Source organism: Biomphalaria glabrata, chromosome 6, assembly GCF_947242115.1.
Source record: "Biomphalaria glabrata chromosome 6, xgBioGlab47.1, whole genome shotgun sequence".
NCBI classification, from domain to species: domain Eukaryota; kingdom Metazoa; phylum Mollusca; class Gastropoda; family Planorbidae; genus Biomphalaria; species Biomphalaria glabrata.
In genome coordinates this window covers 48,781,562-48,805,371 of record NC_074716.1, presented here as the reverse complement: position 1 = coordinate 48,805,371, position 23,810 = coordinate 48,781,562, and the positions used below count along the sequence as shown (strand labels likewise).

The following is a 23,810-nucleotide window of genomic DNA, read 5'->3' as shown; positions in this document are numbered from 1 at the left end:
CCAACACAATTGTGTCTTAAAAGAGAATAGTAGTGAGAGGCAAAATATAATTCTGACACAAATATATTTTATTGACATAAAAGTGAATTTATTGCCTAAATGTCATATTACTAAAGTGAGTGAACATAGAAATAAGGCTTCACATCCTGACAGATGTTCCCCTGCAAGAGCTCCCCTTGAGCTTCGTACAGAAGGTAAGTCCAAGAAACAAATATCACTAACTGCATACATTTAGCATAATCCTCTGAGCAAACACTGGCATTGTACAACGACTAATGTTTAGACAATATATGAAGCCAATGTGGTATACAAGTAGATGAATACACAATATCAATTATCTTGCTATACTATAAATACTTTCACTGAATTATTGATGGACATGATTGAATACATTGCAACAATATTCAAAGACACTGAGTGGTAAAGTTTAAAGAGAAAACTTTAAAAAAAAATGTTGTTGAACTCTAGTATTTAACAATGTTTATACTGCTTGTAAACACTGCTATGGATTAAAGTAGTCATTAAAATCACACATATATTATATCAAGACAATATAAAAAGCAGCTCAGTAAAGAATATCTCAGGAATGAGTATTGAGTATACGGAATGGAAAGACAGAAAGAACAAGTTTGTAATGAGGACACTTGGTCATGCTCAGCTCAATTAGAAAAAAATATTTTAATTTTGCTTTTATTGAAGTGAAAAGATTGATATGAAAAATTAAACTTCTCAATTAAACTTTTTTTAAAGGAATATTTAAAAAGCAATGGTTCTAAAATTTGTTATTTGATTGATTTTTAATTGATTTAGAACTTAAAATGTTTCTAAAAACACAAGCTAAAAATCTATGGCCCTATTACAAAGACTTCGGGGCTCTCAAAATCCTTCATTCAGGGAACAGAACCAGGAAAAAGAAGAAGAGGCAGACAGAGAAAGCAATGGGAGGACAACATAAAAGAATGGAAAGGTTCTAAAGACAGAGAAGAATGGAGAAAGACGGTCAACAAATCTTGCACGGTGTCCCAATGGTCTAACACACTAAGGGATAGGTAGAGGTAATAATTTAAAAAGAGACATGCTAATACAAAAACTCAAAATTAAAAGTATACACACTCTATCATAAGATTATTGATCAAAAGTTAAAAGTATATTCTTTCAGAAAAGATTCACATGCCCTAGCCCAGGGGTTCTCAACCTGTGAGTCGTGACCCCTTTGGGGGTCGATTGACGATTTGCCAAGGGTTGCCTAAGACCATTGAAAATATGGACTGTTATTGTCTATTCCTCTATTGATGTATGTGTGTGTGTGTGTGTGTGGGGGGTCGCGGCAGACTGTGGGATTGTAAAAAGGGGCCGCCGAGCATAAAAGGTTGAGAACCGCTGCCCTAGCCTATAAACTTCCAGCAGGACATTACGGGATGATAGTAGATGGGGTTTGAGCTCAGGACCATCACTATGACAGTCTAGCAGCAATCATTAGTTCAACTAACAATCTTATAAATCTACAAAAAAAAAACAACAATCATATGGACTGTGATATGACCATGTCGAACAGAAAGTCAATATTTATAAACACAAGGGGGGTCATGGACTTGACACAAATAAGTCAGCTGTGAAAAAGTTCAACATTGACATAATGGCACCTTTGATCCTATTGAGCTGTACAAACATTAAGTAATTAAAAAAAAGTAAAATATTAAGAATGTATATAACATTGCAAGATAGAAAAAAAAAAATAACTTGGTATTTCAAAAATAAGGCCAATATAAAGGAAACAATATTGCCACAATACAATTTCAACAGGTTTTGGTTTGAAATAGAAAAAAGTTTTTTTTTAATTAAAAAAAAAAATAGCTTGAGCAAAAACAAAAATAAAAGATGGTTTCAAAGACTTTGCATAAAATGGATTTAAATTAAAGAAATATACTAATTAACTTTCTGATATGATATTTGATATTTTATTTAGGGTACATCGGTACAATTTTGGCCAAAGATAAAATAAAAATAAAATACAGGATTTACACGAGTTGAACTTGTAAATCTATTTATTATTTACAGATACTTGAATATTGAAATAAAAATATAAAGTTTAAAACTGTTATATAAAGAAAAAATGTTACATTCAGAAACACTTGATATATTTCCATCAAATAAGTGCAACAGGAAACAGAACATATAACTACAGCCAATAAACAATAAAAAGCAGATATTCTAAATATTTTACATTATACATAAATATTAAACTGACATGGTGGCAACTCATGGACTCTTCTGTTATATGTAATGGATGTACAAAAATGTCTGATAAGATGGGTGGGGGGTGCTTCTGAACGCGGGTTAAAAGTAATGAGAGCGAAAATAAAAATGCAGTTCTTGGTTAAAAAATAAAAATAAAATGGCCGAAGGAGGTAGTAGCTATGTAAATAATTATTCTACGTAGATCTAGTTTTGTGATTAATTTTACTCACAGACGTGATATTTAGAACACACACGAGTATTTATTATTTCTACTTAAATTACCTAAAATGATGCCCATAATTCTGGGAAAACATGATTTGGGGGGTGGGGGGGGGGAATATCTAGAGAAGAGCAATAGAATTTATACAAACAATATGCTGTCTTAATCTTATTTCAGAGACTACCAAAGTGAAAGAGTTTTCAGGAACTGACACTATGCAATTAGTAAAATGTTTTTTCGAAAGTTCTTTAATGCCCCGGGCCTGCACTTATTAAAATTAGGGTCAACGACACTCATCAGGAAGTTAAAAGAAAAGATTTTGAAACGATAAAATAATGACCTACATGAATAGGAAAGCTTTTAGAATTGGTGTCAGAAGTGACAATGTCCAATTATAACTAGATCTGAGCTCAACCTAAAAGATATTAAGAACATCAGCTGAGGCTGAGTAAATAGGAGCGAGCTAAAAAAAATTTAGCTTGAACTCATGGGAATGGGATATCCCCTTGTGAGTCTAAGCCCAGAGTTCCCACTCTTTTAACCACTTCCTGTCAATGACAGAGTGCAAACACTTCCTGTCTTAGTCTTGACTACTTTATTGTCAGTTTTCTTAATTTACCACCGGCGGACAATGGTTATGCTTGCCCTGGATGTGGCAAAAATGTGTAGATCACAGCTGGGGCTGCGTAGCCACGGGAAATACTGAAAGGCTTATTGTCAGTTTTCTAAGGCAATATTTCTTTTACTCCTTTAACTGTTTCTTAAATGTCTCATATTTTTCTTTTCCTTTAAGGAAATTTATTTCGCTGAAATTTATCAAATAGAATTTCATGCCATCCTCAATATATGCTCTATTCTGCCCCCCCCCTCCCCCCCAGTTTTTTTCCCTTGTTCCACAGGAAACTCAACAGAAATAAGAAAATAATATAATACAAAAGAAACTTAAGATACACAAAACAAATAACAACAGATCATCAGTGATAACAAAGTATGAAGGATTCACAATTAGAGAAGATGGGTGAGAATGGAAAAGTCATCATAGACTTGATCACTGGGTTAAATATTGAATAAGATGTGTTTGTTTTTTTTTAAATTACACATTAGGAATGATCATAGTGAGGAGTGAGATACATTGTTATCTAATGAGATTATGCTAGAATGGCGACCTCACGGCTTCTTTAAAAAACATCTTAGTTTAATCATTTACTTTGATTTTCTACAAAATGTTTTTTTTTTAAATATATAATAATAATAATAATTTTATTTATAAAGCGCTGTTAACAAACAAAATGTAGGCTCAAGGCGCTGTAATATAAAAGATAAATAAAAAAAAAACAACAACACTTTTCCTTTAAGGTTCAACAGTTAAGGAGAAGTGTTATAAAACACATCTGTGATAAAGACAAAAGCCACAAGGATATTCTGTGGCCAGCACAACAACCTATGGCTTTTACTTTCTCTATCTAACTAGTCAGTTAATGCATAATGAAATCAAGGAAACCCTCAAATATGAACGTAAATTAAATATCACAGCTCACCGGGATCTGAACTTGGGCCAACTAATTCAGAAACTCAAGGTTTTACAACTCAATCACAACCACCTGTTATATTTCAGTATAGCACTAAAAAAAATTATTTTGTTAATAAATGTATTTTCAAAACTTGGTAGAGAATTTTTTTGTAAAAAAAACTAAAAAATGTCAAGTACCTCACTTCTTAAACTGAAAAAGATTCAAACACAAAACTTTTATAGCCACCATGACAACTGTTGAAAAATACTATCTTGAACTGTAACTAATGCAGAACTACACACAATTGGTAGATCACAAATGTAGGTTTACAGTTATTAAGCTACCTTGTATATGGTTGAAGCTACTTGATTAGTCACACCAATATCTAACAGAGGAATGTTACCATGGTGAAGGAGGAGATATTGAGAATCTCAGAGATTAAATTCTTTATGATTTTATTTATTTACGTGATAACTGTAAACCTACTTTTGGGCCACCCAATACTTAATGTAGTTTTTACCTAATGTGTCCTTGTGGTAGACGTGAAACAAGTCCTACCCCTACAACACACAAGTCATTTCATAAAGTTTGCAGATTTTGGTTTGCATTGACTTCTTCTTCACCTTCCTCGTTCTCATTTTTGTGTTAAAGCGTTCATATGACTAGACCAATGTATGAGATGAACTGCAAAGTGGTTTCCAAATCAGAGAGCTCTCCATATAGTTTTCTTTCTATTGGGGTGTTTAGGGGCCAGTGTCTTATTCGGGTCTCTTGGTAGAGAGTGCAGTCCTGAAATACATGGTCAGCATTCTCTGGTGACACTCCACATGGGCAGATTTCACTGGTTCCAATTTTGAGCTTCCAGTACATATGTTGTCTCATTCTGTTGTGTCCAGTCCTGAGTCGAAAGATTAGGCGTTCGTCTTTTCGGGATAGCTTATTTTGGCATCATCTTTCTTGTGATTCAGATGACAGCTTGTCCGTTTCTCATTTATTTTATTCACTATTAGTTTCTTCCTTTCTTCTGGATAGAGTGCAATGTTTAATTGTGTGTTTGTTCTCCCAGACATGGCAAATGTGTCAGCTTTCACATTTCCTTCTAGTTCTTTGCATTGACTGAATCTCGGATGTTCATGTTCTGACTAAATCCAAATTATAAAGCTGAAAACAAACAAAAGTTAATTAAAAAGTTGCTTGAAATGTAAAAGATTTTTATACAGAGCAGTTGAACAGAATCAATGACCAAGAAAAACAATGCAACAAGAATCAAATAATTTTCAAGTGAAAACTAAACAAACTTATACATTTGGTTATTTAATCTTCAAAACTAGCAGTTCCAAGCCATAAACTCAAAACTAGTAGTTTCAATCTATAAACCAGTAGATCACTCACTTAAAAAAATAGGAGAAAAAAAAACAAAGAGCGTAGTGTCTGGATCAAGGTATGAGCAGCAGTATTGAATACTATGATCTTTAAAATATATATTTACACTTTTAAGAAACATGAACAGAAGAATAACAAAATATTTTGTTTGTTTGACATGTTTCTGACATTCAGTAAGGTAAAAGTAAAGTTCCCTTTCAGACCTTGTGACCTATAGGGCAGAGGATGCTAAGGCCATCTGTTTCTTTGGCCAACATTTAAGGAGCAGTTTTGACATTCAGAGTTGAAGATTATAACATCTTAGCCAAAACCTCCCTGTGGACAGTGAGGGATGGTGGTGAGCAGGGTCGAACCCAGGTCTATCAAAACGACAGACCAAAGTGCATACCACATGACCAATACAATTTTAAATTTCTAATTAAAATTTTATGGGTCAAAAACAAAAACTTCAGATAATGTTAAATACTGCATATTGAGTGTTGATAATAATAAAAATAATTAGTTCAATGTATGTTTAACAATTCAGATCAATGCATGAAATTATAAAGATATAAATCAAATGAATGAAATGATAAAGATATAAATCAAATGAACGATGTAAAATATACATTTTTTTCATAACTTTTTTCGCTTCATTTGATTGGAAATCTAACAATTTAAATTGTAAATAATCTCGAAACATCAATGACAAACACTTTTCAATGGAAACATTCTCAAATGTAATTGGAAAGTAGCATGTGTGGAGGTTAGAGTGTTTTCATGATTTAAAAATTGGATGTACTCTGTTGTATTATGTAATATAGAGATAGGAATTATGTCCAAAAAAAAGCTGATGCTGAAATTGATTATATACAAAATTAACCTTAATTACACTAGAAGTATTATTTTCCATATTTCGCAATAATTTTTTTTTTTTTCAATTTAGAGTTAACATAGTCTATGCATGTACATAATGTGTTTTTTTTTGTGAAATATTAAAAAGAATCTCACGTGTATGTTTTATTCGCTTTCCATCAATTTTCAACTGGAAATGATTGTACTTTTGATTGCAGAAAATAGAAAGTCTAGAATATATTTACATTTTGTGGTCAAGAGGGAAACATTTCAAGACTGTTGACAAAAACACACAAATATGGAATGAACTAAACAGTTAATTTCTTTTCATTGTACAATTTAAAAACAATAACAAATACATTTTACTAACTAACATCTCTATGTTACATGAAATATAAAATACAGGAAAATAGCAACATTTTATAAACAAAGAAAGTTTTCTTTTTAATCTTGTAGAAAACATTTGCTGAGAAATGAACACAAACATTGCTAATTAATAGGTTGAAAAGAAATCTCAATAAATCATTCTAATAAAAAAAAAATTGAGATCAAAGTTTATATTACCCTTTAACCTTTGACTTTCAAAAAGAAAAGTATTTGCTTTTTTCATGATTCTCTTGGAATATACATCAGTAGACATTAGCTTTCAAACCTTCAATGAGTTGTGGAATTAGCAGAATGTGTATTTTGCTTTGAATGGAATGGATGGTGATGTTATAAGCTTTGCTATTAACACAGAAAATTACAATTTCTACAAGCTATTCAACAGGATGAATACATTATCTTCTCCAACTAAACATACTGTGTACTATGTAAAAAAACATTTGATACATCATTTAAGTTTCAATATTTAACATAATGATACGGGATGGAAACTATCAAAAGGTTTTCTCATGAGAGGCAACATAGTGTCCAAAAGAAATACCTGGCCAGTTCTACTTTGATTATAATTTAGAATACGTCAAACCCTATTTCAAGTAGAACGGTTAAAATGTCTAAGACTGAAAGCTTAATATTACTATTTTTTGTTTTGTTTTAATTGGTCAATGTCCGATGCATAGTGTCCAAAAGAAATACCTGGGCAGTTCTACTTTGATTATAATTTAGAATACTTCAAACATTATTTCTTCCAGTAGAGTGGTTAAAATGTCTAAGACTGAAAGCTTAATATTACTATTTTTTGTTTTGTTTTAATTGGTCAATGTCCGATGCATAGATCCTTAACATTAACCTAATTATAATCCATACAAGAAAAACAATGCATACATTTAAATTATACAATGACATATAAACTAGTGCACTGGCTATTTATACTATCAATACTAACATATTCACTATCTAAATACTTTAACATATACTATCTTAACTGTGATTGTCTCATCAGACATAGTGACCAGCCGCAATTAGCATGTCTAGTTTACAGTCAAACATAATGAGCTCATATAGGTATCTGCAGACACATAATGTGGCACAGAAATATAAAACCTAACCTGAGCCCCACAGATGGCAAAAGCAGTTGATATCAACTTGGCTTGAGAAATGACACACACATAATATATTAACTTGAAAATTGAATGACAGACTAGAAAAAATATACTGAGTAGCCTAATATACTGAGTAGCTCTTAGTAACAAATTACTTTAATTTACAATAGTGAAAATATTTAAGGAAAAAATCTACTTAAAGAAAATTTATTTTTTTACTCTTTTAATTCAATAATATCAATAAATATGAAGGCATATATCATTCAGGGGCAAGGTCGCTGAGCAGTAAAGTGCTTGGCTTCCAGACTGGGGGTCCCGTGTTTGAATCCTGGTGAGGGCTGGGATTTTTAATTTCGGAAACTATAAGCACCTCTGAGTCCACCCAGCTCTAATGGTTATCTGACATTTGTTGGGGAAAAGTAAAGGTGGTTGGTAGTTATGCTGGCCACATGACACCCACATTAACCGTAGACCACAGAAACAGATGACCTTTACACCATCTGAAATGGAAACTTTTACTATAACTTACATATATCATTCTTCAATAGAAAAAAAATCCACTTCATCTTCCTATCACTGTCAGATGTAAATCAATGAAATCCAAGACATACAATCTAATTGGAATAAAGGTCACTGTCACTGATTATTTGTGTTATCTTCATAAGATATTTATTCCTTCTCTCCTGTATAATCTTAAAATAGTAGCCCAAGGCAGAGGTGTAGTGAGGAAGGACAAAGGGGGCACAATGCCCGGGCACCACACTCCGGTTATATTTCTATGTCATTTCTCTGGCCCAAGGCGTATTTACATCCAAGATATAACGTTTCAGAAAAGGTCTTTATTAGTGGCCGAGTTATACATTAAGTGTTACATAAAACAATATTATAACGGTTAGGGCAAAGATATTCTTTTGAACATAAGGTTAAAGGAATTTTACTTAGATTTCAAAGAAAGCTTAAATTTTATCTCATTTATTAAGAGTGTTCCTTAAAAAGAGAAGATAATTACAACCTACGCTTATCCATGCGTTAATCTAGTCACATATGTTAATTAGACTTGAGATCTGCTAAGTCATCGATTTTCCTGGCTGATTTAGGCAACCCAATCTAATGGTACTAGGGAAGAAGGAGCACAGGTAGAAATGTGTACCTTGTATGAAGTATTATTACTTTTTCCTCCAATTAGGCTAATTAGCCTAATACATTTTTGATACATCATATTTATTAGGAAAATTACTTTTATGTAATGAAGCTGTATCTAAGGTGATGAGTGTTGATATTAACTTCCAGTCTAATAAAAATTATCATTGTGACGCAACACTTTGAGTTGCAGTTTAAAAGATGTACAAAAGATAAAAAAAGTTAAATTATTATTACTAAAAGCTCTCTACCCCCCCTCCTTTTTTGCACAGCACAAAATATTGAGGTCTTGATATTACAGCATTAACATATGAATGAAGTAAGTCATTTACTGATTGAAGTAAGTCTACAGTAAATAAGCAATTTACTAAGGTATTCAACAAAAAAAAGTTTTTCAAGTTGTGCTATGTTTTCAAACCATGCCTAGAAATAGAATCAAGTCTAGATTTTATGTTAGTAAAGCTAAATACATAACATTGGTTTCACTCAAAAACTGGGCTACCCTTAAAAAGAATTGAGACTTTTTTAAAAAAATGAATCAAAGTTAGCTCTTATCTTTTCTTTTATCTTGTCTAAACTCTTGAAGTTTATATTCTAAAAAGTACTTTACTCATGAGCATTTAAATATCAATGGAAGGTGTTACAAGATCAATCTGCCTATGTGGTGTCTAATATCAAAATATTAAATGAATGAGAGAGTCAAGCAGAAAATAAAAATTCATATTGCTGTTTAATAATTAGCATTTGTTAGAAATTGCAAAACATTAAACACATTAAAAATATTTTAACGAAAAAGTTGAATTTATACAGATGTAAAAGAATGTTCTTAAATTTAAATGTAATTTTGTTTAAAAAAAAAAAACAGATACAATTTTGGACGAAAACGTTTTGAATGAAATTTTAGCTTTACACTTCTCCAAAGCAATTGGCGTTTCAAAAAGTCCTTTAATACATAATATATGTATATATAATTCATTCAATGATTGCATCAGAGGTTCACACCAGATTTAATCAAGTGATTAGTTTCTTGATCAGTAAACTTGATCTTTACATATATGCCGTCACGTTTATCTTGAGGCATGTTTCAGAGATGGAGAGCCGGCCCTCAATCTCCTCCATTTATATTTCAAAGTAACTTGACACACAGTAGTCGCACAACCTTCCCATCAGTCCACATCAAAATCTGAATCACTGCTACTCATGATAGTGTCCTGTAAAGAAATTTAAATAAAGACTTTTGACACAATCATCATGTTTGTTTGTAAAATGTTTTTCATGTTTCGGATGTTCCTTCAGAGTTGAAGATAGTTTACTTCCTAGTCCAAACCTCCCGCAGGACGACGGGGGATGGGAGCGGGCAGTGTTTGAACCCGGGACTATTGATAAATCCAAACAACAGTCCAGCGCGTTAACCGCACGACCAGGCAGCCAGCCATTCTAAATGATCATTTTCCTTATAAATTGCAGGCATTTCTTCATAACAGAAGATTATAATGTTCTATGCTTGCCCATGTGTTACTCCAGGTATGCATACTAATAAGAAATATAAACACTGCACTGTGGGTGCCATTATCCAAATTTGTGATTGAAAAGGATTTCTTCTGACAGTCAGGTATGGACAAAGAGATCTTCATTCCCTGCCTTGTCTGAGGGTTCAACCATACCATCTACCATAAAGCTATCTGGGCCACAGCGCACAGCCAACAGAAAAGGACCTGCTCACTATTAGAGGCCCAAAAGTACGTTGGCTACAGGAGAATTTCCTCACATTCCCATTCTGTAACCACCACAATATCCATGAGGAAATGGCCAATCCAGAAGTCAATGCTATGACGTCCCCCCGTGTGGAATGGTTCAGACAACCAGATCCATGCTCTAATAATACCAGGCAAGAAGTACTTGTATGAACTGGTCCTAGCAAAGGAATAAGAAATGTGTCTTTATTTTGTAGTTTGTCAGACTGTGTTGTGTATTTTTATGTTATGGTTCAGCTTTTATGTAGTATTGATTCTTTAATTTTGAGTCTTCTGTCCTGATCAGTCTCTGAATTTAGTGATTTTACTACCAGTGTTACCCTAATGAAATGTGAATATTGGTCTTTTATAACTCACACTACTTTCAAGTCATGATGTACATTAATCAGTTCCAGGCTAAAACTAATGAGCAGCAAAACTGAGAATTACCTAGCTAGCTTCCTCCGAAAAACTTTAACAATAGCATCTATTTTTTTTTTTTTTAAACTTCAATTTCAGTTCCATTGTCCCATTTCAAGAAGATGATTTACGAAATGTCCTCAACATAAAATAAGCAGGACCAGATTAAGTTAAATGTTACAATAGAGGTCTCTAGGCTAACAATACAGAATATAATTCTCTACGATGCCCAATCATGCGGGACACCACGCATGCACGCCAACGCTGAAAAATTCATGGAATTCATTTTACTTTATTTCTGCAAGTCTGAGTAGAGTCACCCCACACAACTTTAGTCTGTGACAGAGAGCGCTGCTCAGAAAAAAAAAGAGGGGGGGGGGGGAGAACCAGTAATCTCTGTCTGTATATATAATTCTCTATGTCGTTCAACAATGTTGAATACCAAGCACGCACAGCGACTCTCTAACCCTCCTCCCACCCCTCCTGCCTGCACCTTCCTCACTCTCCAGGCATGGGCACACAGTTGTTTTCCCAAACAGACACCATTTGTACAACTGTGTCTTTCAGGAAGTGTTCACAGGTCACTAAATATGCTAAAGTTACACAATTCAACGAGAAAGATATTCTGTATGGATTTTTGTTTTATGTTATGAAACTTTTGGTAATCCAATATTCCATTATTCAAAATCATTCTTTTATTTTTTAAACAGAAGAGCCTTGGGGATCTAACATCTAATTATTGGGACATTGATGTTTGTTTTGTTTTTTTTTAAATTGCTTTTGTATTGCACGATTTCCATGCTATAAGCACTCTGGTCCAATCTCTTTTGTGGACCAGTGAGGGAAGGGGGTAACTGGGAGTAGGTTTCCATGCTATAAGCACACTGGTCCAATCTCTTTTGTGGACCAGTGAGGGAAGGGGGTAACTGGGAGTAGGTTTCCATGCTATAAGCACTCTGGTCCAATCTCTTTTGTGGACCAGTGAGGGAAGGGGGTAACTGGGAGTAGGTTTCCATGCTATAAGCACTCTGGTCCAATCTCTTTTGTGGACCAGTGAGGGAAGGGGGTAACTGGGAGTAGGTTTCCATGCTATAAGCACTCTGGTCCAATCTCTTTTGTGGACCAGTGAGGGAAGGGGGTAACTGGGAGTAGGTTTCCATGCTATAAGCACTCTGGTCCAATCTCTTTTGTGGACCAGTGAGGGAAGGGGGTAACTGGGAGTAGGTTTCCATGCTATAAGCACTCTGGTCCAATCTCTTTTGTGGACCAGTGAGGGAAGGGGGTAACTGGGAGTAGGTTTCCATGCTATAAGCACTCTGGTCCAATCTCTTTTGTGGACCAGTGAGGGAAGGGGGTAACTGGGAGTAGGTTTCCATGCTATAAGCACTCTGGTCCAATCTCTTTTGTGGACCAGTGAGGGAAGGGGGTAACTGGGAGTAGGTTTCCATGCTATAAGCACTCTGGTCCAATCTCTTTTGTGGACCAGTGAGGGAAGGGGGTAACTGGGAGTAGGTTTCCATGCTATAAGCACTCTGGTCCAATCTCTTTTGTGGACCAGTGAGGGAAGGGGGTAACTGGGAGTAGATTTCCATGCTATAAGCACTCTGGTCCAATCTCTTTTGTGGACCAGTGAGGGAAGGGGGTAACTGGGAGTAGATTTCCATGCTATAAGCACTCTGGTCCAATCTCTTTTGTGGACCAGTGAGGGAAGGGGGTAACTGGGAGTAGGTTTCCATGCTATAAGCACTCTGGTCCAATCTCTTTTGTGGACCAGTGAGGGAAGGGGGTAACTGGGAGTAGGTTTCCATGCTATAAGCACTCTGGTCCAATCTCTTTTGTGGACCAGTGAGGGAAGGGGGTAACTGGGAGTAGGTTTCCATGCTATAAGCACTCTGGTCCAATCTCTTTTGTGGACCAGTGAGGGAAGGGGGTAACTGGGAGTAGGTTTCCATGCTATAAGCACTCTGGTCCAATCTCTTTTGTGGACCAGTGAGGGAAGGGGGTAACTGGGAGTAGGTTTCCATGCTATAAGCACTCTGGTCCAATCTCTTTTGTGGACCAGTGAGGGAAGGGGGTAACTGGGAGTAGGTTTCCATGCTATAAGCACTCTGGTCCAATCTCTTTTGTGGACCAGTGAGGGAAGGGGGTAACTGGGAGTAGGTTTCCATGCTGCCTTTAGGCGCTCCGCAAACAGAGCTACGCTTAAGATGAGATTCGAACTCAGTCCCCCTTAATAGGCAGGCAAGTGGACTTGCATCCCAGCCTCAAATCCCATATGTTTATCATAGGAAAAAAAAAATCAATTCCTGGGTTCTTAAACCTAACAGACCTTATCAATATACACAAACTTGAGGTGTTTTTTTTTTTTCTTGTTTTAGTTTACCAATTATGTAACTATTCAAGTTAAAAAAAACTTACAAATCCACCTTGATCCATTATCCATGTTGCAAAAGTGTCGCTAATATATTCTAAAGAATATTCTTTAGCTTTACTGGCTGCCTTCGTTCCTTTACCCACTGCAGAGATCACAGCTTTGGTCGTGTAGAATACAAAGGCTAGGTGATCCCAACTTAGCTCATTGTTGACGGAACTTTTGATGGTGCTTTTGAATCTCTGGTAAGCTTCATCTGCTGTCTGGGCAGCCATAGCTTCAAACTTCTCTTCAATCTGGGAAACAAAAAATGGCACAACGAAGCTTCGTTAAAACAGCTTTCTAATGAACAGGCTGGGCCTTTACCTTTTTTTGGCACTGTTAGGGCACATAGCAAATAGAATTAGAAAATAGTTTTATTTTTGGGGGTAGTAATCTTTGAGAGTTGCTAAGGTTAGATAGTAAATTACAATAAAGTTAGGTTAGAGATTATAGTGTAGTTATGCTACAGATGCTAACAAATGAACAACACTACAACAACTTTCACTATGCGAATAAAAGCTTTAGGTTTAAAAGAAGTTTTATCAAATATTTTATTGCATGAATGTTCAAGCAGTTCTTAGAGAAATCGCCCGATCTTGAAGTCTCTGTCAGATCATAGCAGCAGCCAGTCTAAGAGATAAAAACTATGTTATCTCGAGTTGTCATCTCGAGTTGTTTCAGACTTCTATGCCACTGCTGACTACATTTAGTCTCAAGAATATTAACCTGCACAAGCTAATTATGACTTTAAAATTATGTGACACAGGCTGGAGGCCTTGTAGCATTTTACATATAATGATATAACAAACAAACAGATAATTTGTTTGAGCTAGAAAATGCAGGTCACAGCTAAGACTGCGTAGCCATGTGAAATACTGCACTCCTCATTAATCTCAAAGAATAAGCCTTTAAATATTTTAAAACTGTTTTTATTTTACTTTATTCCAGTAAAAACAAGTATTTATTCTTTATTAAATGTCTGCAAAGAGAACAGTGTTACTTTATTATTTATATATTTATTTTGTCAACTTTAATTAAACAAATTTAGTTTTATTAACATATGTGATTATTTGGCACACATTAGGCCAAGTCATGCCTTTTAACCCTTCGAGGGCTGTGAATATCAAATATACAATAAAATATTGTTCACTAAAATTTTAGTCTAACTAAGACTTTCTCAAGGAGACAAAAAAATACTTACAATAGCAGAGTTGCGATCTCCTTCTGACCTAAGGCAAGATATGATTTCTCTCTCTAAATCTGAGAGAGGTGCTGAAATTTTTAAAAATTCTGATTTATACCCTCCATAGCGAATAAAATTAATTTCTATTTTCTAAATCTAATAGAACAAAAATTAAAAAAAACCTCCAAAAATAATCACAAAATTAAGAAAGTAAATTTAAGCGATTTCTTGACATTATCTTCACATTATTTAAAGCATTTTTTTTTAGATTAGTAATTTGATTTAACATTAAGTTACTTTACATTCTATCTCAAAAGAAAGCTAATGTTTCTGAAATAAAAAATATATATATAGAAAGACACATTTTTAATATTATACTATATCATTAGAAACAGCATAACTTATTGAGTAATTTCTTTATAAACAAATAAATAGACACATATGAACTTCCCCCAAATCAGTCCTAAATTGTCCGAGTATTAAAAGAAGAAAATGTACATCTCTAGGAGTCTGTCACCTGTTATGACTATGCAATTATGTTGTAAATGTAAAGCCCTACAAGGATCTGACATGAGGTGGTTAGATTTCAAACTACAGTTTCAATAATCTTATTTAATACTTATAAAACTAAGCCATATATCATTCATACTGCAGGAGTAGATAGATAGTATTACTAAGCGAATGATAAATACCTGAAGCTGCTGCACCATTTGCTTCTGCTGATTCCGATGAGTACTGGTCAGCCATTTCCGCCAGCTTCTTGGCAATTTTCCCATATAGCTCCTCCTTGCTCTTCTGTCTCTGAGGTGCTTCTTGCTTGTTGTCATGCTCTAAGAAATGAAATGGTAAAACTGTGAGTTGACAGATGAATAAAATGTAGTTTTTTCAAACTACGTAATAGTAGTCCCACTTTCTGGGTCATCTGTTTCTTTGGCCTAAGGTAAACTAACAGGGTGTCATGTGGCCAGCACAATGACCAACTGCCTTTACTTTCTCCAACTAAAGTCTAGCACCCATTAGAGTTGGGAGGACTCAGGAGCACCCTACAAAGCCCAAAATCCCAGTCTTCAACAGATTTGAACCCAGGTTTGGAAGCCAAGCACTTAACCACTCAGCTACCATGCCACCTTTCTTACAGACTATGCTTGCTTATATACATATTATACTGAAATAAGATATACAGGACAAGGTCACAAAACATAAACCACAAATTTACATCTTAAATAAGATCAATACCAGGACTTATACACTTTTTTTTCTCTACAAAAACACTTAATTAATTAGTACTTGTAAACTTTTTGTAATCTCTTCTGTATTACCTTTGTTAGCTCCATCTACAGCATCAGCATTCATTTTTGATCCTGAGATTCTATCAAGTTTGGACCTGCTTTCTTGGTGGGCTTGGGCCAGCAACTGTAAATGTTTTATACCCCCAGAGTCCAAAAATTTAGAAGCGGACATCTTCCTCGGCACTAGACCAAAGTTGTTTCTGACATCACTGACTGGACTGGTTAATTCATATGGCTCAATGTCCATATAGTCAATATCTTCTCCTGGGTCATCCAAAGCATTACTGTGGGCGCTAGATCCTATAGTATTCAATGTCACGTCACTGGCGGGGTAGTTAGTTGAGGAGCTAGAGGCCAGGTTGGATGCTGGCGGACTGGATGAATTGGACCTGGAAGAGTGTGATGGTGGGGGCGGAGGCGGTTCAGCATTGATAAACAGTAGAGATCCTGAAGTTTCATTTGCTCTATCAGCTTTATTGTCAGTAATATTAATCGGCTGTGCAGGTGGAAGTTTCAAAGCTGGAGTGTTTTCATCATCTGAAATATTCACTTGGAAATCAGCTTCTGGCACAAAAGATCCTAAACAAAAAAAAAAAAAAAAAAAAAAAAAAAAACAGGATAAGAAAAAAAAAGTCATTTTAAAATCGTTATAAATTTAATGAATTTCAATGAGCAATGAAAATCAATGACAGGCAAGTGCAATGCCTCTGTATTTGCAAAAACTATGATTTACAAAACCCTATTAAAACGAAACAAAATATTTGATGTAAAAGAAATGAAATGTTGCAGTAAAGTTAGCAGATGTGACATGTTCATCATATTTTAAGATTCTTTGAATTTCAGGCTGGAAGTGTAAGGTGCACCTAAACTTTGAGCCCTTAAAAAAAAAAAGCTTGTATTCAAAAGTTATTATGCATATATACTAAGAAATATACTGCACAGGCTTGGAAACCAGAGTGGTTCTAACTGAAGAACAATAAAGGTTCAGTCATTCAGAGAAAGTGTGGTTCAGAACCAGCCTGCTAAAACCAAGCAGAAGCAATGTTTCATATTTAGGTACTTTATAAAAGAATGTTGGATGAAATGGGATTCAGCATGGTTATTTGTTAGGCAAGAATTGAGCATTGATTTATAATATGAAATTTTGAATGGCCTCTATGAATGATAAAGGAAACAGTGTAATAAATAAAAATACCAATGGGGGGGGGGGGAGTGTTAGAGCATACCAGGAAGAGAGAACTTTGTGCTTTTTAAGAAAGTAAATGATAGAAATGATGAATAAAAAGAATTTGTGCTAAGTTTGGAAAATCTGTGCACAACATAAATGTCACATGTTTATTGTTTTTTTTTTTGATTTGATGATCTTGATGATATTAACTTGTGACATGTGCAGGTTCGGAGGTGCCGTAACTCTGGTTCAAACACTTTAATAATCAATGAAGTAACAAAGTGTTGATATATATGCTTTTCTAGAGTTTTAATTGTTTTAGACTTGAAACAATAAATATATGTACAAACGATCTATAAAGTTGATACAGGATTCAGTAAAAATGATCAATGAAATAAGTAACTATTTACTTTTAAAAACTAAAGTCTAACTTTCTAGCTCCCTCTCTCTCTTTCCCTCTCTCTCTCTCCCTGGTCCCAAGCTACTACTTCTCCTTTGATATCTTTCCTTAGAATAAAGAACCATGACATCTCAATCATCATCATCATCAAACTCCATTTGAGTGAGGGCTTGAGAGGCTTAAATCATAACTTGCAAAAGCCCTGGACAGAAACCCTGCTGTCTTGCGTAGTGCATAAATGTCGCCTTACAGGTCGAGAATTTTTGGTTTCCCAGACTTGTCGAGGTGGAGATCAGCAAGTCTGGGGAAGTCAAACAGAATATGAGGCACGGTTTCCTCTTCTTTCCCGCAGCGGGGGCACCGTGAATCGAAATTTGGCCATAGCCGTGAGAAATATGAGCCAACAGGACAATGACCTGTCGTGCACTGTGCTATAATAGCTTGCTCAGGCCTGGACAGCCTCCACCACGGGGAAGTGCGGTCAAGGCGCCTCATGCGCTCCCAGACTCCACTGGCTTTTTGGGACTAGTCCCAGCACTCAAACCACTTTTCCATATCTGTTTTTTGAATTATAGCCAGAGCATGATGAAAACTTACAGCCTGTTCAGTGACATCTCAATACCCATCCTGACATTTTACATTTATTTTCCTTTTAATTGTTTTTAATTTAATCTATGTTTAACCTACATTAATTATGTTTCCCTGCTGTAGCCTTGAACTAAGTTTAAATCTGCGTCTCTCTGGCATCTAAGCAAGTGTGGGTACACGTGACCTAATTTGAGATAGGTACACTGTCCTCATTTTGTGAACCATGAGGCGTCACTAGGGACGTGACATTAAAAAACTCATTTGTGGCAGAGATAACAAAAGAAGCTGTGAAAAGTGTGACAGTTACATACTGTGGGAAGTGGACACCTACAAACATTTAGGGTTCAACACAATAAGAGAAGAAGGGTATATAAATATGTCATTTAAAGAGATAAAGCACACCATGAACAAAGTATGGAGAGTCCAGGGGAGCAACATCAGCTATCCAGTAAAACTATAATTGCACTCATAACAGTTGATGCTGAATGCTGAGGCTGAAAGAATCTGTCACCACCTCAAAGTTGGTGCCATACAGTAGACACCCTATTTTGATATTATGAGTGTTATTCCCAACTCATGTATCTAAAGGTGAACACTTTTAACCTTGAGCTAAGAAGTTACTTGATAGCAGTCAGTAAGTAAAAGACAGTCATTGATTTGATTTGATTTTGATTTTAGACACATTGGCACAATTTAGGCCATGTCGTGTCTGCATTCCCTTAAGGACTACTCTCTCTCTACATAACAAGGGCTAAATTCTATACAGTTAAATCGTTAAAATCAAGGTCTATTCACAGTTAAAATAGTAAAGGTAGTAAAAAATTTAATAATTTGGTAAAAATCTAATGTAAATAGTACATGTTCACAAATTCATAAATCAGATCTTCGTAGACAACCCCACTTCCCGGATAAAGCCCAGTACCTTGCCAGGGTCGACATTGTCGAATAGTGTTTTTAAGTTAGTGGCTCTAAAATATTTCTCCCTGACATCCTGGTATCTGGGGCAATCAGCGAGGATATGTTCCACGGTGAGGCGAGAGTCACAGGACAGTCATTGAATGTAGACACTTAAGAAAGTTATGAGATTTGTACCAGTCCATAAGTTAGTACCATTGTCAAGTATTTCTATAAAGGATTATTACTGATTATTCTCGGATTGTGCATCATATTTCCTAGGTGGTGTTATTATTGTTATATATATATTAAACATTATTATTTGTGTCTGCTACATCGAGAGTTATTTCCTCATTTACGAGAGAATTATGAACGTAAAAGGATGCATCCTGATAATGCCTACATAGAACATTATAATATGAACCCAATGGAGAGAGTGATTGCGTTATAAGTATCAAATATGAACAGACAATTAGGAAATTTCCATTCTAGGTCTATCTACTTGGCCAAAAGTTTTAAGGCTTGTTATATATATAAAATGAAAACCCCCTCTAGCAGTTGTAATACTGTTGGCTTGTTTAAGTAATATACATGAATTGGATTAAATAACATGATTTTGTGAGTCTTCATCATAATGTGGGTTAGTAAAGTTTTCTTATTGGATTAAAATCTTTTGAATTTGTATTTCTGGCTTTGCTTGATAGTGATTTATTCATTTTGAAGTCAAATTATATTTTACGGGGACTAAGAACTATTGGAATGTATTATTACAACTGCAATAGATACACTCAATCAAAGTTACTGCAACTTAACATTAGTACTCATCTTGACACTATGCATAGCATACCAGAAAAGTTAAAATAGAGTCATACTACAGTTAGCATGAAACATAAAAAAAAATATTAATTTTCTGATTTTATAAAAAACTTCTCATACCTTTCTTGGTGGACTTTTTGTTCTTGCGGAATGACATAAATATTGAGGGCTTTTTTGTCTTGGGGCTAGCATTGTATCCTGGTGTATCCAAATCAGATACTCTGTAGGCACTGCTTGTACTTAATGTCTCTGAGGTTTTTCTTGTTTGATTACCAGCTGAGAGAGTTGAACTGCTGTCAGTCTCTTTAGTTTTCTTCTCCTTTCTGTTTAAGAAATGATTGATAATAACAGACGCTCTCTTGAAGCGACTCTTCTTCTTTTTTTTAGTCAGAGAGCTCACATGCTGATCCCCGTCTGATTCTGCTGATGATAGGAATCCATTCTCTTTGTGCGAGCTGTCGATGGTATCTGAGTGAACCTTCTCAAGTTCTTTTCTGCTTTTAAGGCTCGACCCAAGTATCTGTGGAGACATTGATTTGCTTTTGGGAACTCCATTTTTAACAGAATTTGGCGGGAGCCTTATTCTTTCAGTGAAAGGATCACTTTTGTTGCGCCTTGGTGTTGTGCCTGGCTTTTTTTGTCGAACCTCAAGATCTTTAAGCAAAAATTCTTCAAGAATAATTTTAATTTCATTTTTTAATTCTTGATTTGAAGTAGATCTAACAGAGTTATGTTCAGAATCACTTTTAGACATTTCTGTATCAACCTGAAAAAAAAAATTATGTTCAAAAATTCAGGATGACTATAAAGGTAAAAATATTAATAGAATAATTAATTAGAATACTGCTGATAATAGTGAGATCTAGTAAACATTCATATTTCCAACCTAGCATACCTGACAAAATGTCACTAGCCTATATTAGTTAACAAAATGTTTATTACAGCAACTAATTTTTTAAAAATTTAAAATGGCTATATTTATATATATATTGTTTTGTCTGCATCAGATTTGAAAAAATATGCAGGTAGCAACTGTGTGCATAGTCATTTGAAAAACTGTAGTCATCCTTAATCTCAGAAAAGAAGACACTGCCTTTTATACATATATGTATGGCTCACAGGATATTAATCGAAGATATATTTTGATTGACCCTGGCTAATTCTTCTGCCTTTCTGGTAAAATAAATGGACGCTATACCCAAAACAGAGCTACCAAATTAGATATAAAATGTAGCAACTGTATGGCTAAATTATATTTAACTAATTAAGCATAATTTAATTGAAATATTATGCTTAAAAAAAATACTAACAAAAAACATTTGACAATCTTTATAATTATATAAGATCCTGTGTGGATATACAATATTTTTAAAAATATATTCTAATATTAATCAATACTAAACAAATAATTTGAGACTTTGCCACTGAAAATGAAAGTAAAAAGAAATTAATGACATACTGTATAGATCTGATGTTGAACTGAAATTCACAGAGATAATATGAAACTCATACACTTAACTAAAAAGAATTCTGCCATAGTAGGGTTCCAAGCCCGGCTGAGAATGGAGGACATTTGGGTGTAGGGCTAGCTACCCTACCCTGTAGAAAAACCGCTAGCTAGAGAAACATCAATAAGCAAATCAACAGAAGTCATGGTCCTGGGAGAAGATGGACCTCCACCTGGAAGGTTTATGGCAAATGTCGGTGAAAGCCAGAGTCATCTGAAAGCCAACCATCACCTCTACCAGGACCACCAGATGGAACATCCGGACCATGTTTGACAGAGAGACAACTCAGTAGTCTGACAATTTAGTTTTTATTCCAGTTGGCAACAAATAACTGACTCTATGTATATAATATCTACATACAGATCTATTTTTAATATTATAAGCATCTGCAGCCTCATAAAAATCCAAAAATTTTAGATCTAGAAGACAGAGAATTATTTGTCTTAAACTTCTTGACCTTTAGTCAAGGCTTCTGTCAGGCTAACCTAATCAGTGACATAATTGAGTGTATTATTAACTCACGAATGAAAATCTCTACATTCTACATTGTTTAAATTGTAAAAATTATAATTATTGAACAAAATGCCTGAAAGACTCTGATATATATGCTTCTTATATGTAAAAACAAAGCAGCTCAAGACAGCTCTTGTAAACCTCAACAACAACAGCAAGGAAACTGTTCTTCAATTCAATGGATGCCAGCATGCACACTGAAATAGAAGGCAATCAAAAAGCAGACATACTGTCCAAAGATCTATGGAAGACTGAAATACTAATGAAATTTCCTCCCTACTTGGAAGAATAAAGAAAACAGTAGAGAGTAGAATAACTAAGAAGTGGACCAGCTTTCAACCCAATGTCAAGAAAATTGATGCTTAAATTACAAACAGTTCCAACATGACCAACAAATAATTTTTTGTCTCACAACCAGACACAACAGAATGAGTCATAACGTATGTTCTGGAAGCTAAAAATTGGGACTAGCAAAACCTCTCTACTAGTGGAGCATCACCAGAAAATGTTGGCAACGTCCCTTAAAGCTGAATACTCTATCAATATGCCAGAACAAGACCCCAAAAACCTATAATATAGAAGAAATGCAATGGAGAACTGCCTGATCAGGAAACCAAATTTAGGAAGGTAAGATTTAATCTGAATTTTTATCATTTCAGATTAATATTAATTACTTTAATATATATTAAATGTTAGAAATCTAAATAAAAATAATCTAAAATCTACATCAAGCAAAAATGTAGAATTTTAAGAAATTACAAATTCAAAAGGCAAGAGTCTAGTTAAATTATTACCAAATTTTCTACCAGAGTAAAGAGAGCTGAGAGTAGATCTAATAGATTCTATCTATACATAGATCTAGATTATAATTATTCTAGATCTAGATTAGAACCATACAATAGAATCTTAATAAATATGACTCGCCACTCTCGACTTGATCTATGACATCACATTCAGTGAGTAATAATATTATTTTATATAATAGATTTCGCTGTCAGACAGCAAAAAGAAAATCTTAAGTAAATCGACCACCTGTGGACAATGGTTATGCTTGCCCTGAGTCTGAGTGTGGCAAAATATGTAGGTCACAGTTGGGGCTGCGCAGCCACAGAAATACTGCATTCCTCATCTACTGATCTAAAGTCTAGAGTCTTAGTCTAGAGCCCTAGCTAAAGTTAAAAGTAGATTATATTATAGTTTGTAATTATTATTATTATTATTAATTAGATCTAGACCTAGATCTAGAAAATCTAGAATCTATTATATGATTTTTCGGATATGCCACACATGATGGTATAAAATTAATAAAGTATAAAAATTCTAATATTACTAATAGTAGTAATAAGTAATAGTAATACTATTATTACTATAGAGATCTATTACTTTTATTAGTAATATTAAAATAATAAAATTATTTAATTAATACTAGTCTAGTGAATTAGATCTATCTAGATCTAGATTATTCTAGATTCTAGATGTAGATCTAGAATCTAGTGATATTTTAAAAATAATTAGATCTAGATCTATTAAATTTAAAATTAAGATCTAGATCTAGACATCTATTACTTAGTCTTAGTATTATTATTAGATCTAGTCTAGTATTAGCCTTTTTTAGGTTAAATAATATAGATTATAGATATCTAATTATTATAGTCTAATTACTATTTAACTAAACTATTACTCGTAACTCGACTTAGTCGACTATTACTTGTTTTATTATTTATTATAATTATTAGTAGTAAATACACACTGAGTGACACTGTACTACAATAAATACTCTATTGCCTACTAACTAGACTTTTTACTAGACCTACAACTGATTGATTTTCCGGTGTCGTGTGAGTCACTGACATTATTTTCGCAACTGATGTCAGTTCAAAGATGATGATACAAAGGTAATGAATGCCAATAATAACGTAATCTAGGAAGTAAACATACACTACAGATTTCCAGCATAACCTACCTGATTAAATACCACTAGCCTATATTAATTAATGAAAATGTTACCAAAATGTAGCACTGACATAGATCTACATTGGGTAAAAAAAAACAACTATAAACTAATTATAACTTCT

The 23,810-nt window shown here is 34.3% G+C and overlaps 1 protein-coding gene across 3 annotated transcripts; it reads right to left on the bottom strand.

Moving 5' to 3' along the window:
• Nucleotides 1–68: 68 nt before the first annotated feature.
• Nucleotides 69–23,702, bottom strand: LOC106056421 (uncharacterized). 3 transcript variants are annotated; one of them, XM_013213158.2, is made up of 7 exons: nt 23,550–23,702; nt 19,835–20,480; nt 15,879–16,427; nt 15,252–15,389; nt 14,578–14,648; nt 13,382–13,630; nt 69–10,021 (listed from the first exon to the last, which is right to left on the bottom strand). In XM_013213158.2, the coding sequence occupies exons 1-7, from the start codon at nt 23,586–23,588 to the stop codon at nt 9,977–9,979; spliced, it is 1,737 nt and encodes a 578-aa protein (XP_013068612.2). In that variant the 5' UTR covers nt 23,589–23,702; the 3' UTR covers nt 69–9,976. The 3 variants fall into 3 exon arrangements, with proteins under 3 accessions (XP_013068612.2, XP_055889169.1, XP_055889170.1); XM_056033194.1 differs by lacking the exon at nt 23,550–23,702 and adding an exon at nt 22,768–22,898; XM_056033195.1 differs by lacking the exon at nt 23,550–23,702 and adding an exon at nt 22,768–22,898 and having other exon boundaries at nt 15,879–16,385.
• Nucleotides 23,703–23,810: the final 108 nt, after the last annotated feature.